Below are 13,537 nucleotides of genomic sequence, written 5' to 3' on the forward strand. Positions count from 1 at the left end.
CCCCAAGACAGCTTACTCTCCTTTCACTGTGTGACCTCTCTGGATCAGAGATTGGGATTAAAAAGGTGACGTGAGGAGTGGGCCCCATTCATTACAGCCTGGTCCCAGTTGAGACCCATTTCAGAGTAGTCTGATTAAGAACAGCTCATTAAGTAAGGAGCAGTAAGCATTTGAGAGTGACTTTTTAAAAAGAATCAACTTTTATTTATAGTGACGTTCCAGTCATTAATTTCAAAGGAAGAAAGCCCAAAGCAGAAGCAGGTTCATTAAAATTTTGACATTAGTAATTTAATTAAATTGGGTCTTTGCGTCTTGTTGCGGAAAATGAAACGTTAGTTCTACACCGGTTCTCAGCCTGTTTGCCGTTGGTTCCCTCCCCTCCCCTTAGCTTGCTTTCTTCTCTAAATGTTTACCTGGCTCCCTCCGTTCCCAGCACTCGCACACATATCACCTTATTGCCTGTGCTGTGAGCCAGCAGCAGGGCACCATGAGAAAGGCTGGGTGAGTCCAGAGAAGGGGATCATGGGAAATGAAACTGAGCCAGCAGCAGGGCATATTCGGAAAGACTTGATGAACCAGCAGGGATTATGGGAAATGCTCACTGAGCCAGCAATAGGGGGCGGGGCGTAGTCATAGGAAATAGAGCTGAGCCAGTAGCTGGGCATCCTGGGAAATGTTCAGAGAACCACCTGCAGGAAATCACAGGAAGTGCAACTGAGCCTGCTATAGAGGATCATAGGAAACAAACAACGGGTCAAAAGTGAGGAATCATGGGAAAACAAAGCGAGCAGCAAGGGATTGTGGGAAACATCCGTGAGCTAGCAGCCGAGGATTGCGGCACACGATTCGTGATCCAGCAAGAGGTGATCATGGGAAACAATGAGCGGGCCATAGCAGAGGCTCATGGGAAATGCTAACCAGGGGCAACTGTCAGAGTAGCAGAAGCAAATCCTTTTACCTCGGTCATCCGACGTGTCAGAGGTAGAGAATGCTTGGGTCCTTAACATTTTTCCAAAGCAAGCCTCTGAGGATGGAGACCTGTTCTACCTAGATGGCTGTACTCCAAGCATTGAGCACAGTCAGCCCACAATAAATTTCTGTTGATACATTTCAACCACTAATTATTGAACACAAAATTATGTCCCTTTAAGTACTGCTAGTCTCCAGGGTACACATGTGAGCCATCCCTAGACACTGTCCTCCTGGAGCCCAATAGGATGAAAATGTGGTATGTGCAGCTTTCATGAATAACCCCCACACCACCCCAACCACTGGATGTGTTGAGGGAAATGAGGCTCAAAGAACCCATGTGACTCAGTCAGACAGGGGACAGTGATGGCACCTGGCTGCAGACGCAGACCAGAATAACCCCACAGCCATTTCCTTCTGCATAGAGCTGTGTCCTCACAGAAAGTGAGGAAAAGGGGGGTGGGAGGAGAGGAAGAAGAAGTTGGAGAATTCTGTCCTATAGATGGTTGAGATCACTGGACCTGGTGGAGAGGGTCTAGAAGGCAGGCACCAAGAGCATTGTGGGCAGGAAGTGGATGCTACAAGGGCTTTAGGGAAGCCAGGGATCCAGCCAGCTCTTCTCCACTTTCCTCATCATGGCCCACTCCAAGACTCCTGACCCCCTACATTATCTTTTTAGGGCCTTAGCATATTTGTCTCATCTGCCTTGAAATACCCTTGACCTTGATAATTCTTGCTAGTCTCAAAGTTCTGCAGAGGTGTGACCTTTCCCGGAAGTCACCTCTGAGCCCCCTGCCTGGTCTGTCTCTTACCATACCATGTAGGCCATCGTTAATGGTGCCTGTGCCCCCCAAGGGGCTGAATGGTAGATTCACTTGATTTGTGCGTATGTGTGTGCCAGGCTTTGTCCTAAGTCCTTTGAGTACCTGAGCTCAAGTAGTCTTGAGCTTGACCCTTTCAGGAAGGTGCTGTTGCAATGTCCACTTTAACAGTGGAGAAACTGAGTCACAGAACAGTTCAGAGACTTCGGCAGGGCCCCACTGAGGCTCTGGAGTCTGCACTCTCTCCATTTTTGCGTGACGGGCTTCTCAGGGGTGGCTTCATAAACGGTTGCTGGCAGGGGAGAGGGGGGTGGAGAAAAACTGAACAGTGATCCCGTCAGGCTGGCGTCCCTGGTCATTGCTCTGTGCTGCTCTTCTGCAGTGGTGGGGGGAGGGGTGGCCTGTGGGTCAGGGGAAAACAGGAGACGCACAGGCCTAGACGTGCTGCATCCTGCCCGGAAGACTGACAGGTCGGGATGCTCTTGCCCTCTCACCAAGGCCGTTTGCTCTGGATAATGACAGTGCACACGCAGGTGCCGTGATGGCTCTGGCTCTGGCTGCATACTGTACAGCCTGTTCCCAGCTCCCTGACCCCGCTTTAAACAGGCCGGGCTGATGAGAACTCAAGAATTCAAGTTCATCTCCCCTTCTCTGGGCTTGGCCCAACATTAACCAGCCCCTTTAATCCCTGCACCTGCTCTACCACAGAAGCCTCTGCCATCAGATAGGGTGGCAGCCACAAAAGAAAGGACTCCAGGTTTAAAGAGCAATGAGCGAGTAGCCATACTCTTTGGCTCTTGTGTGGGTTTTGAATCAAGGCAGGTATGCCCATGGGGTTAGTGCGCCCCCCCTCCCAGGGGGCTCCCTTCTCTAGTAATGAGGATGGATGTAACTCATACCCAGTGCCTCACATGAACAAGCCGAACATCTGGATGTTGAAGGAAAAATCCTCACCCTGTGACCGCTTGCCCATCACCCATTCTCTGGTGATTGGCAGCTGAGAGAGGAGAGCCAGTCAGTAGTGGCCAGTCCCATTCGGAGAAGAAGTGAGGTCCAGACAGGTGCCCTGGCCCAAGGGGAGTGGCTGGGATCTAGGGTGTGTAGGCTAAGCCCAGCTCACCGGCCATATCTTTCTCTCTTCACAGTTCTCCCGAGCCACACTTGTGGGAACCCGGGGAGGCTGCCCAATGGCGTCCAGCAAGGCTCCACCTTCAACCTGGGGGACAAAGTCCGCTACAGCTGCAACCCTGGCTTCTTTCTGGAAGGCCACGCGGTGCTCACGTGCCATGCCAGCTCCGAGAACAGCGCCACGTGGGACTTCCCTCTGCCTTCCTGCCGAGGTAGGTGACTAAAGAAGGCCCTGTGGGAGCTTGTGGAGGCCGGGAGGGGAGACTCTACTGGGTTGCACTCTACCCAGTGAGGCGCGGTTTCTCTTTTGTGGGAGTCTCAAACCCAGGAACACCAAAGGTCCCCGGGTCCCCAGGTGCTCCCCCAGGCTCCTGAGCCCCACCTGACTTCCTGGTCCTGGGATCTACACTTCCCCAGGATGCTCTCACTGGCCCTATCTCAGAGGTGTCTGCTTCCATCTTGCTAGACACCATCACTGTCAAACACTCATCCATGGAGCATGCCCAGAAGATCCCTACTGGCCTTGTACTGGTGATCTTCCTTTTTCACCTATCAATTCAACTGGTCTCCCAATTTAAAAATTCCCTCCTCCCACCCTCTCACTACCCTCCAAACCCACCATTTTCCACAACTTGGGTGACCAGCTAGCCCATTTACCTAGGATATCCTGTTTTTAGTTCTGAAAGCTTCAGGTACTAGGAAACCCACTCAGCCCCCTGGCAAGCCAAGACGTAGGTCACCCTGCCGTTCTTTATTGTTCCTCCCCACTCATCAAAGCCAAAAAAGTGTCAATCATTCCTATTTGATAAGAAGTCATACATGATCTCTTTTTTAAGAGCTTAGAAAATACAGAAAAAGAGAAGAGGGGGTACGAAACAAATACATTTCAACCATAGTATGTGTGTGCATCACTTTCCATCACGGTGTGTGTGCATTACCTACATCATGGTGTGTGTGTATTACCTACATCATGGTGTGTGTGCATTACCTACATCATGGTGTGTGTGCACTACCTACATCATGGTGTGTGTGCATCACTTTCCATCAGGGTGTGTGTGCACTACGTACATCATGGTGTGTGTGCATTACCTATGTCATGGTGTGCAGGCATTACCTGCTGTCATGTGTGTGCTTTACCTTCCATCATGGTGTGCGTGTGCATCATCTTCTGTGTTGTTACTTTGCCCGTTGCTATGACAACATACCTGACAAAAACAATTCACATAAGCAAGGCTGACTTATTCTGACTGCCAGTCTGGAAGGATACAATCTATCATGGCAGGGAAGTCATGGTTACAGGAGCATGAGGCAGCTCATTGTGTCTGCAGTCAGAATGCAGAGAGAGATGAATGCTGGTGTTTTCCCTTTTTATTCAGTCTGGGACCCCAGGCCATGGGGTGTTGCTGCCCACACTCGATTAAACGTCTCTGTGAATGTCCTCATAGACATGTCCAGAGGTGTGTCTCCTAAGTGATTCCAAGGCTTGTCAAGGTGTCAATCAAAATCAACCGTCACACCTTCTCATTGTCTTTCATTGTATACTAGGTCCGTTCCTGTCTTAAAGTATGCACCTGGGTTGGCATTATTATGCCTGTAGGTGATTATTAGTTCCTCAAAAGAATATCTATCTTAGCTTGCTTTCTATTGCTATGATAAAACACCATGACCAGAAGCAACTAGGGGAAGAAAAGGGTTTATTGGACTTACAGTTTACAATTCATCACCAGAGGAAGCCAAGGTTGAAACACAAGGTATACACCAAGCAAGGGCCATAGAGGAATGCTACTTATTGGCTTTCTATCCATGGCTTACTCAGGCTGCTTGCTTTCTTATACCACCTAGAACCACCTGCCCAGGGGTGGCATCACCCACAGCAGCCTGGGCCTTCCCATCCCACTACCCTAAGCCTAGCTCCTGAAATTGCTGCCAGGCTAGCAATCTATCCTGATCTCCCACCTTCTTCACTGCCGGCTAGCCCTGCACACTGTCCTCACACCATGTTGCCCCAATCAAAAGGGAATTGTTCTGGCCCTTAGATTGCCTAGCTTTCCAATGGCCTTTTGCACTACTGACCACACTTTTCTTCCTAAACCCACAACTTCAAATCCCATAGAATGAGAACCCACAGATGCTTGTGTAGGAGATCCGTTGGCAGTTAAGAAATATCTTCAGGTAACTCTTCTGCTTCAAGTCTGAATTTCCTCTCTGATGAATCTTTCCTCTAGAAAGACTAGCCCCAGGGCCAAGCCGCTCTCGCCTCCCTCCATCTGCACAGTTTATTCTCAGCAGCAGGGATGAAAATTACCTGGCACACATACCTATTCCCTTCTCCCCACTCACACGACAAGACATCATCAATTGATCCCAGCACCTTCGCCTGCTGGAGTCTATCTTCCAACAGGCAAGCCACCAGTCAACCCAAGTTTTCGCTGCCTCATGCTTATATATTCCTCCAAGAGAACTGGTGTTGCCTTTCCTGGCAGAGCCCTGGGACCAGAGCTGTCGCCCCCATCTTCTTAGGTCCCACATCTAGCCCAGGATCTGCCTCTTTTTAGGAGGTTAGCAAGAAAGACCAAGTTGCTTGGGTCTGATATTGGGTCCCTCACTCAGGTGTGTGGCCCTATATGGCCTGATCCAATAATCTACTCGTTGACTTTTGTACCGCCTCTACCCAAACTTGGCCCTGGGGATATCACCCTTAACATACTCATATTCTGAGGGACATGTTAGAATTGTGGCCTGGTACTAGAACAGGAAATGGAGGAGTAAATGAAATTGCATGTCTCATTTGTAATCCAGGAAGCACAGTCCTTTTTTTCTTTCTTTCTTTCTTTCTTTCTTTCTTTCTTTCTTTCTTTCTTTCTTTCTTTTTTTGTTTTGTTTTGTTTTGTTTTTTTTGTTTTTCAAGACAAGGTTTCTCTGTGTAGCTTTACGCCTTTCCTGGAACTCACTTGGTAGCCCAGGCTGGCGTCAAACTCACAGAGATCCGCCTGGCTCTGCCTCCCGAGTGCTGGGATTAAAGGCGTGCGCCACCACCGCCCGGCCTACAGTCCTTTCTTAAGCACTACAGACATCACACCCTTTGGTCCAAGACAGGAACTAAATACAAATGTAATCTAAGTCTCATCTACAGAGCCCATATTTGTCCTGTTAGGCAGAACTCCTCTGCCTATACTTTCTGGATTTTTTCTCAACTTCCTTCTTACCTAACTCCTAGCACTGGTTCTACTCTGGCAAGTAAGTTGGGAACTTGAAACATTTTTCTGGACCCTCCCACCTCCATAAAACCAAACCCTGTAAAGCTCCGTGAACAGAAACCCAGAGGCATTTGTGGGACCACATCATTCACTGAAGAGTGTCACAGTGCTGGGAACTTCCATCTTTTTGCAGCAGATGAGTTACCACAAACATGTCGCTGATCCTCATGCTTGTGGCCTGGCCTCTCTGCTCTGCCTTGTTGATGGCAGCTTCCCCTAAAAGGCACAAGACTCTGGCCATCTCCTCTTTCTCCAGCCCCTTCTGCCTGAAAGCTCCCTGCACTTGGCCCTGGTTCAGGCACAAAAGCCTGGCTCCCTCCTGATTTTGCATTCTCTAACACTCCCCTCCCCTCTAAGGCACAGAGTGGCCTTTTCCTAACCAAAGAGAACCGCCCCCCCCTCTCTCTCTCTCTCTCTCTCACACACACACACACACACACACACACACACACACACACACAAAGAAACTGGGTCTGGCTGCTAAATTGTCTTTTTGCACACCCCAGTAGCAGAGGTAAGTGACACGAGCCAGTTCTGACTAGGTCATCACCATCCAGTGCCAGCATGTCCTGCCATGGGAGCAGGGGGGGGGGGGGGGGGGGGGAGGGTGCCTGCTGACAGCAGCCACACCACACCTGGAGTATGTGAGTGTGGCAGGGAGAGCACTCTCTCCTAGTCTCTTCCATCTCCCTGCAGCTCCGCACTTGATCACAATTCTCCTCTTCTCCCTGACTTTCATCCTGGAGCTCCCCATATCTCTCGGGATCTCTTGTCTTCGATATGACAGCCTGTTCAGAGTTCTGGCCCAGGTGGAAACGACACCACTACAGCCCCCCTTGGATGTGCATTCCGCTCGGTTCATCCAAACTCTGTTTTTCCCAAACCTGCTCTTTTGGCCGATGGCTGTAGGTTTGCGAAGCCTCGCTATCCTTGGTGGCCAAGCTGAGCCACCCATAGGTCCTGCCCCCACCTCCTTGTTCTGCTGCAGACTGAGCCCCCATAGTTGCAAGCGTTCCTTTGCAGACTGGCACCTACCAGGCCCTACCTACATCCCATCCCATCCGTCCTCTACGGCCATGGAAGGCACAGGTCTGACCGAGTCTCTCATTGCTCGGCATCACCCCAGGAGCTCTTCTTCACAAACTTTGACAACTTTTGTGTCTTTAACATGGAGCACAAGACCTTTCTAGAAAGAACGTGTCCTCTGCTGTTCAGTCTCCTCTGAAAGCGCTCCCACATGAGCCACAGGGAAAGTGTCTCCATCTGCACACAGAAGCAAAGCTTAGGGCAGTGGCTCCCAACCGCCCATGGGGCTGAGATGCCTTCACTTCTTGCTCTCAGAATCCTGTGCCTCCCTCGTCATTACCCCCAAGAGCTCTGCCTTTATTGATGTGTCCTCGGTAACGTAAGTGCCCACCTGAAAGCAATTCTTTAGGCTCTTCTCAGGAGGTCAACTGCCCTGGAGCAAAAGTGCTCACTGGTTGCCCAAACCACATCAGGTGCCACAGCTGTACCAACATGGCTGGGTTTATGCTCCGGAAGGAGTCTCTCACACAGGGCTCTCCAGGGCTGGTATCATGAGTAGATTATTAGCCTCCCCAATGGAAAGCTGTCTGCAAGTATTTGCTGAATGATCAGCAGCCTGTCTAGGCCTTGTTCAGCATTAGTGGCTAGTAGGCATGCAACTAAAGAGGAAGCTTTCTGTGGGACACGTGACCAAAGCTCCCTAAGCAGACTCAGAAGCCCTGCTCTATCCAGAGTGCCACTGAAATGGGGATGGGGTCAGGGTGCAAGTCAGAGCACAAGCCGAGGTGAGCTACGGAGAAACTGGGTTCCAGGCACAGCAATCCTGGAGCTGACTCTCAAGGATCCCTCCTTCTGAGGATCCTGGCCCATCTGGGTTCTGTTCAGCCAGCGGAGAGCAGAAGGCAAGGCCTGTGATTTCCCTTGATGTGCTACCCCGGGCACATTCACAAAGGCAGACATCCCTAAGAGACACAAGCATGGTGGAAACTCTTTGATCCATAGCAAGGAAGACCATGTGTGTGACAGCAGCCGGCCTCTGACTCGGAGGAGCATTGGAGCAGGATCAAAGAAAGCTTTAGGAAGAAGGGGGGATTTCAGATGCGCAGGGGGCCAAGAAGCAGGTGCCTGGGAGAAACTGGCTGGAGCAAGATGTGCTTGGCCTTGGACAGTCAGGACAAACATTGCTAGCTGCCACTAGACCCCCACAGGACAGACATTCAGTCAGAAGTTTGGACAGCAGTTTCCAAGCTTTGGTCAGCATTTCTGGGCCCTGGGGGGGGGGCAGTAACTGCAGACTGTAAAATGGGGCAGTATTTGGAATCAGACAGGTCCTAGCAACAGCAACTAGAGCTGTGTGGTCACTAGAATACAGCTAAACCTCTCTGAGCCCTAAAGTTGGTCTATTCGCAATAGCCTTACAGGGCTAATCGCTAATCTTCACTCATTTCCTCAGTGATTTGACAACTTTCCATTAACGTGTCTACGTACGGTGTACCAACTAGACATCATTCATCAACTGCCTATTGTGTGCCATCTAGGCATCGTTAATTAATGGCTTATTGTGCCAGGTATTGGTCTGGATTCAGAAAGCTATAGTGATGACTGAAGCAAGCTCAAATCCTACGAGTTCATGGAGTTTGTATCCCGGAAGTCAAAAGACAGAAAGTGGTCAGACATCAAATAAATGCAGATACGGATGAGAATCGGGAAGGCAGTGAGGAAGGCTCCTTTAGATGGATGAAGCTTACCTCTCTAGGTGTGCTTCAGGAGAGGTCTCTTGGGAGGAGACCGGTAAACTGAGTCCTGAATGACAAGAAAGAGCCTATTGAGTGCAGACTGGGGAAGAACATTCCAACAAGTACAGAGATTGACTTAGAAAAGAACAGGACCTGTCAAAGGAACAGAAAATAGGCTTCTGTGCAAAATGGGAGTGAGGGAGTGAGTGGGGAAGGTAGCCTTGTGTGAAGCAGGGTGAGAAGATGGGGATAAGGTCAAAATTAAGGAGGCAGCTGGGGGTGGGGGCTTTAAGTGAAGGTCAGGCTCAATTCAACTTACTTTTTAAAAATAATGTATTTGTGTTTATTTTATGTGCTTTGGTGTTTTGCCCACATGTATGTCTGTGTGAGGGTACCAGATCCCCTGGAATTATAAACAGTTGTGAGCTGCCATGTGGTCTGGGGAATGAACCTGGGTCCTCTGGAAGAGCAGAGGACTGAGCTGTCTCTCCAGCCCCTCAACTTACTTTTAAAGAAAGGTCCCTGGAGCAGGCAGATGTCCTGGTGGGTAAACTGTGTCTGGTAGAAGCATGAGGACTCCAGTTTGATCCCAGCACTCCTGTAAAAGCTGGGCCAGGCAGCTCACAACTATAATCCCAGAGCTGAGAAGGCAGAGACAGAGGGATCCCTGGGACTCGCTATGAACTGTTTTAGACAAATCAATGAGCTCCAGGTTCACTGAAAGACCCTGTCTCAAAAAATAAAACTAAATAAATAAGGTTGAGGAAGATCCCACCTTTGACCTCTGGCCTCTAAAAGAACCCACACATACAGACTCATACACATGCATACATATTCCTTCTGGACACAAGAAGGAGAGGTGTTATATTTGGGCAGGAGGCATAGGGGAGACAATTAGGAAGTAGCTGATTCAGACAGGTTGGTGGAGCTGATAAAACTAGACCCAGGGTGGCCTTGGTAGAAGTGAAGGGTTGAGCATACAAGATCTAGGCCTCAGTTTGGAGTGTAGCTCATAGGCCTTGTTAATAAGCGAAGGTCTTAGGTTGACCAGAAAGCTCTTTCTGAAGTGTTGGCGAGATAGGGATGATAATGGGCAAGTTGAGGTTCATCAGGACAGGGTCAGGGGCCTGTGCCCTCCAGAATCTCAAGAATTTTTCCTCGGGGTAAAATTTGAGGGTGCTTGTGAGCTGGGGATGTGGGGATGCTCCTTCTCCAGCCAAAGGAGTCCTGAGCTAGCCACAACTATGCAGTAAGGACTTGATGGGAGGAGTCAGTCAGATGTCCTGTGCAGCAGTGCAGCTAGATAGTAGGGGACCCGGGTACCATACATGGGGCCTGCTGTGACTGTCAATCAAATTCATCAGTTTGCAGCTGAAGTGAATTGTAGTGTGGACTGGTAGTAACAGCCTGAGCCGTGCAGTTGCAGCTCTTACAACCTCCTGGAGTAGGACAAGTCATGGCATGGGGTCTGAAGTCCCATCCCCTGATCCAGGTCTACACTTCTGTCAACGTGCTAAGAGGCTTGGGGCCAGTCACTCAGTTTCCCTGTGTCCATTTTCCCAGCAGTCATTGGGAATAATGGCACTACTGAGTTCAAAATGGACTGAGGTTCTGCTTGTAGATGCTTCTGGCAGAGGGCTTTGTTCCAGCTACTACTGTGACTCTCTGTCACAGACACTGCTGGCCAGCATTGATTGACATGCTGGCCCTGCTTTGTCTAATTTAATCTTTACAGAAGCCTAAAGAGGCCAAGATGTTGCCAGTCCCTGTTGGGAATGAAGGGAAGGGGCCAGGGCCCAGAGACAAGGTGGGTGGTTCTGTTTATGGGATAGGAAGAGGTAGAGACGCTGGGACAGTCCAAGGCTTTGTTCATGCTGCCTATTGTCCTGACCACCACTGCCCCCCTCCCACCACCTCCAACTGTGGACAAGGATGTTGGCCATCTAGTTACCTCAGCAGGAGACTCCTAATCACAATGACACATTGACTATGAAGCGCCTTCCCCTTGCTGGTACAGGGCTTGAGAGCTGGGCCCTCTGCATGTTGGAGAGGGGAGTGCTAGGAAGCCTAACATGTCTGCCTGAGTGCAGCAGGATCAGACATTGTTTAGTGAAGCTTGTGAGGCAGAGAAACAGGTGTGGACTGGGACAACTCTGAAGCCAAGGAGTCCTGGGTTCAAATTCTGGCTCTGGCATAGGTAGCTGTGGCTATGGGGCTGTTTTAAACTCAGCCTCTCTTTCCTCATTTATAACATGGAGATTGCCTTAGTTTCTCGTCAGTGGCTGTGACAGGATACTCAGATAAAAACAACTTATGGGAGAAAGTGTTTCTTCTGGCCTGTAGTTCAAGGATACAGTCAGTCATAGCAGGATGCAAGTCAAGGTTGCAGATGCTTGAAGCAGCTGGCCACATTGCATCCACTGTTAGGAAAAGAGAGATGGATGCTGCTGCGGAATCCCCTGTCTCTTCTTACATAGCCTGGGAATAGTGCCGCCCACAGTAGGCAGAGTCTTCATACATCAGTGAACATAGTCAAGAGAAGCCCCCCACATATGCCCAGAGGCCCCATCTCCCAGGTGATTCTAGTTTCCGTCAAGTTGACAACTGACACTAACCATCACAGGGTAACACGGCTGAATTCTTATGTGGCTTGAGGGTCATTCATGGGACAGGAAGGACACTCACAAAGAAGAGCTCCCTAATGCAGCCTGCACTGAACAGGTTCTCATCACTATGACAAATCCACGAGAGAAAATCCTAAATAGGTGGAAGGGCTTGGCTTGTAGTTTCAGAAACTCAAGGCTAAGGTCAGCTGACTCCCTTGCTTTGGGCTCAAGAGGAGGCAGAACATCGTGGTGGTGGGATTGTGTGGAGGGGGCTGTTCACTGCAGACATCCAGGAGGCACAAAGATGGGTTTGCAGGGCAAGAGATGGCCTCAAAAGACACACTTCCAGCAACGCATTTCCTTCAACTATGCCCCACCTCCAGAAGTTTCTATCCAATTATGAAGCCATTAGTGGGTCAATCCATGGAGGAAGGCAGGACCCTTAGAATCCCGTCACCTCTTGATGACTGGCTCTCCTCGTTGGGGCCAAGAGTCCAACATGAGCCTTTTGAAGAATACTTGTGAAACTACACCAACCAGGAAGAGCTGCTGAATGTCACTCTCCCCTCAGGAGGCCCAGATGAGGGGACACTGTCTGTGGAAAGAATCTGGCTAATGACACTATTTCCATGAGCCTCTGGTTATTACCTAGACGCTTCCATTTGTGGGTCCAGGAGGAGGAGTAGTTATTTCTAGGGGCATGGGTTAAGTGGTCTTTTTGTTTTGAATGACAGACTAGGGTTATGTAAGCCTTAGTTCACTATGCATACCTTTTCCAGTGGTGCATCCAGCTTTAATCACGCGCATGCCCACTTATGCATAGGATGAATAGGCATAGGATGTTAAATAGGGTTTTTCCCTACAAATCCATTCTGAGGACATAGGTTGCCTTACTGCACATACACCTAAAGCCAGCTCAGACTAGATCATCACCCTGCCCCTAGTTTCAGGTCCGGGAGGTGGTTAACTGCAACATTACTAAGGGTTTCTAGGGAGCGAAAGGGTCAGAATGGCTGACTACTTTGTTAGGAGAGGGTGTACATGCATCTCAGTGCAGGGATGGGGGGCATTTCCAGGTTTCTAAGTGCATTGTTGGGAAATGTGGGGGGGGGGGGTTCAAGCCACAGTGGTTTTGCGTTGCTGGCTCTTCCTGTGTGCCTGCCTCAAGGCTGTACGTTTAGGGAGTCTACGCCTTGCTACTTCAGTTTTCACTCTGGAGTTTCAGGATAGTGATATCTCTCCGGGGTCTGTGCTTCTCTGAGGCCAAGGACCCTGAGGCGGGGGATGTGGGGGGAGGAAAGAATCTATGTAATTAGTTACGGAGATATTTGGTGCTTTGAAAGCATATGATGGGGAAGGTCTGATTCTAGAAAGATCCTTAAAGCCGTGACCCTTAGGGCAGGCCAGACATCCCAGGGTGCTCGAAGGAGAGGCTTGTTCTTCTCATTCCTTCCTTCACTGAGTCACTGAAGAGCTGACAGGGGCAGAGGGGACAGAGGGAAGGATGGCTTTCTGAAATTATAGTTAATTGGAGAGACTTCAGGGGGAGCTAAAGCCAATCATAAATAAAGTCATAAGCTTGGCAAGGCAAATACCAGCATGGCGCACCTGCACCCGGAACGCATGACTTGACGGCGGTGCAGGAGGCCGCCAAAGGAGAAAGCATGGATGAATATTTTAGGGCTTGGGCATCCGCTGAAGGTCGTGTTTTACGACTCCAAAGTTGTAACTATGAAATACGACGTCTTGTTTAAAGTGTGAGGAAATCTCCAAACAGCTTTTACAGCATCTTCAATCAAAACAGGATGGTTCCAGAGCCAGAGGGTCAGAGGCGCTCAGGACGGAAGAAAGACAAGTCTCTCTGAGCGCACAGGTGGCTCTGGTCTAAGGACTCTTCAAAACCTGGTTCCCGCTTTCGGCATGGTCCAGGAGTTCCTGGCTAATTCTCAAACATTTGAAAGTTTTCCAATGGCCCAACAAGCCACTGTCAACCA

The 13,537-nt window shown here is 49.8% G+C and overlaps 1 protein-coding gene across 1 annotated transcript in view; it reads left to right on the forward strand.

Moving 5' to 3' along the window:
- The window catches only part of Csmd2 (CUB and Sushi multiple domains 2), a 570,924-nt gene that overhangs the window by 208,275 nt on the left and 349,112 nt on the right, over nt 1–13,537 (forward strand). Inside the window, exon 4 of the mRNA XM_059254992.1 lies at nt 2,936–3,130. Coding sequence (XP_059110975.1) covers nt 2,936–3,130 — 195 coding nt within the window. The remainder of the gene's footprint in view (nt 1–2,935; nt 3,131–13,537) is intronic.

The sequence above is a fragment of the Peromyscus eremicus genome, chromosome 2 (genome assembly GCF_949786415.1).
Source record: "Peromyscus eremicus chromosome 2, PerEre_H2_v1, whole genome shotgun sequence".
Classification (NCBI taxonomy): Eukaryota; Metazoa; Chordata; class Mammalia; order Rodentia; family Cricetidae; genus Peromyscus; species Peromyscus eremicus.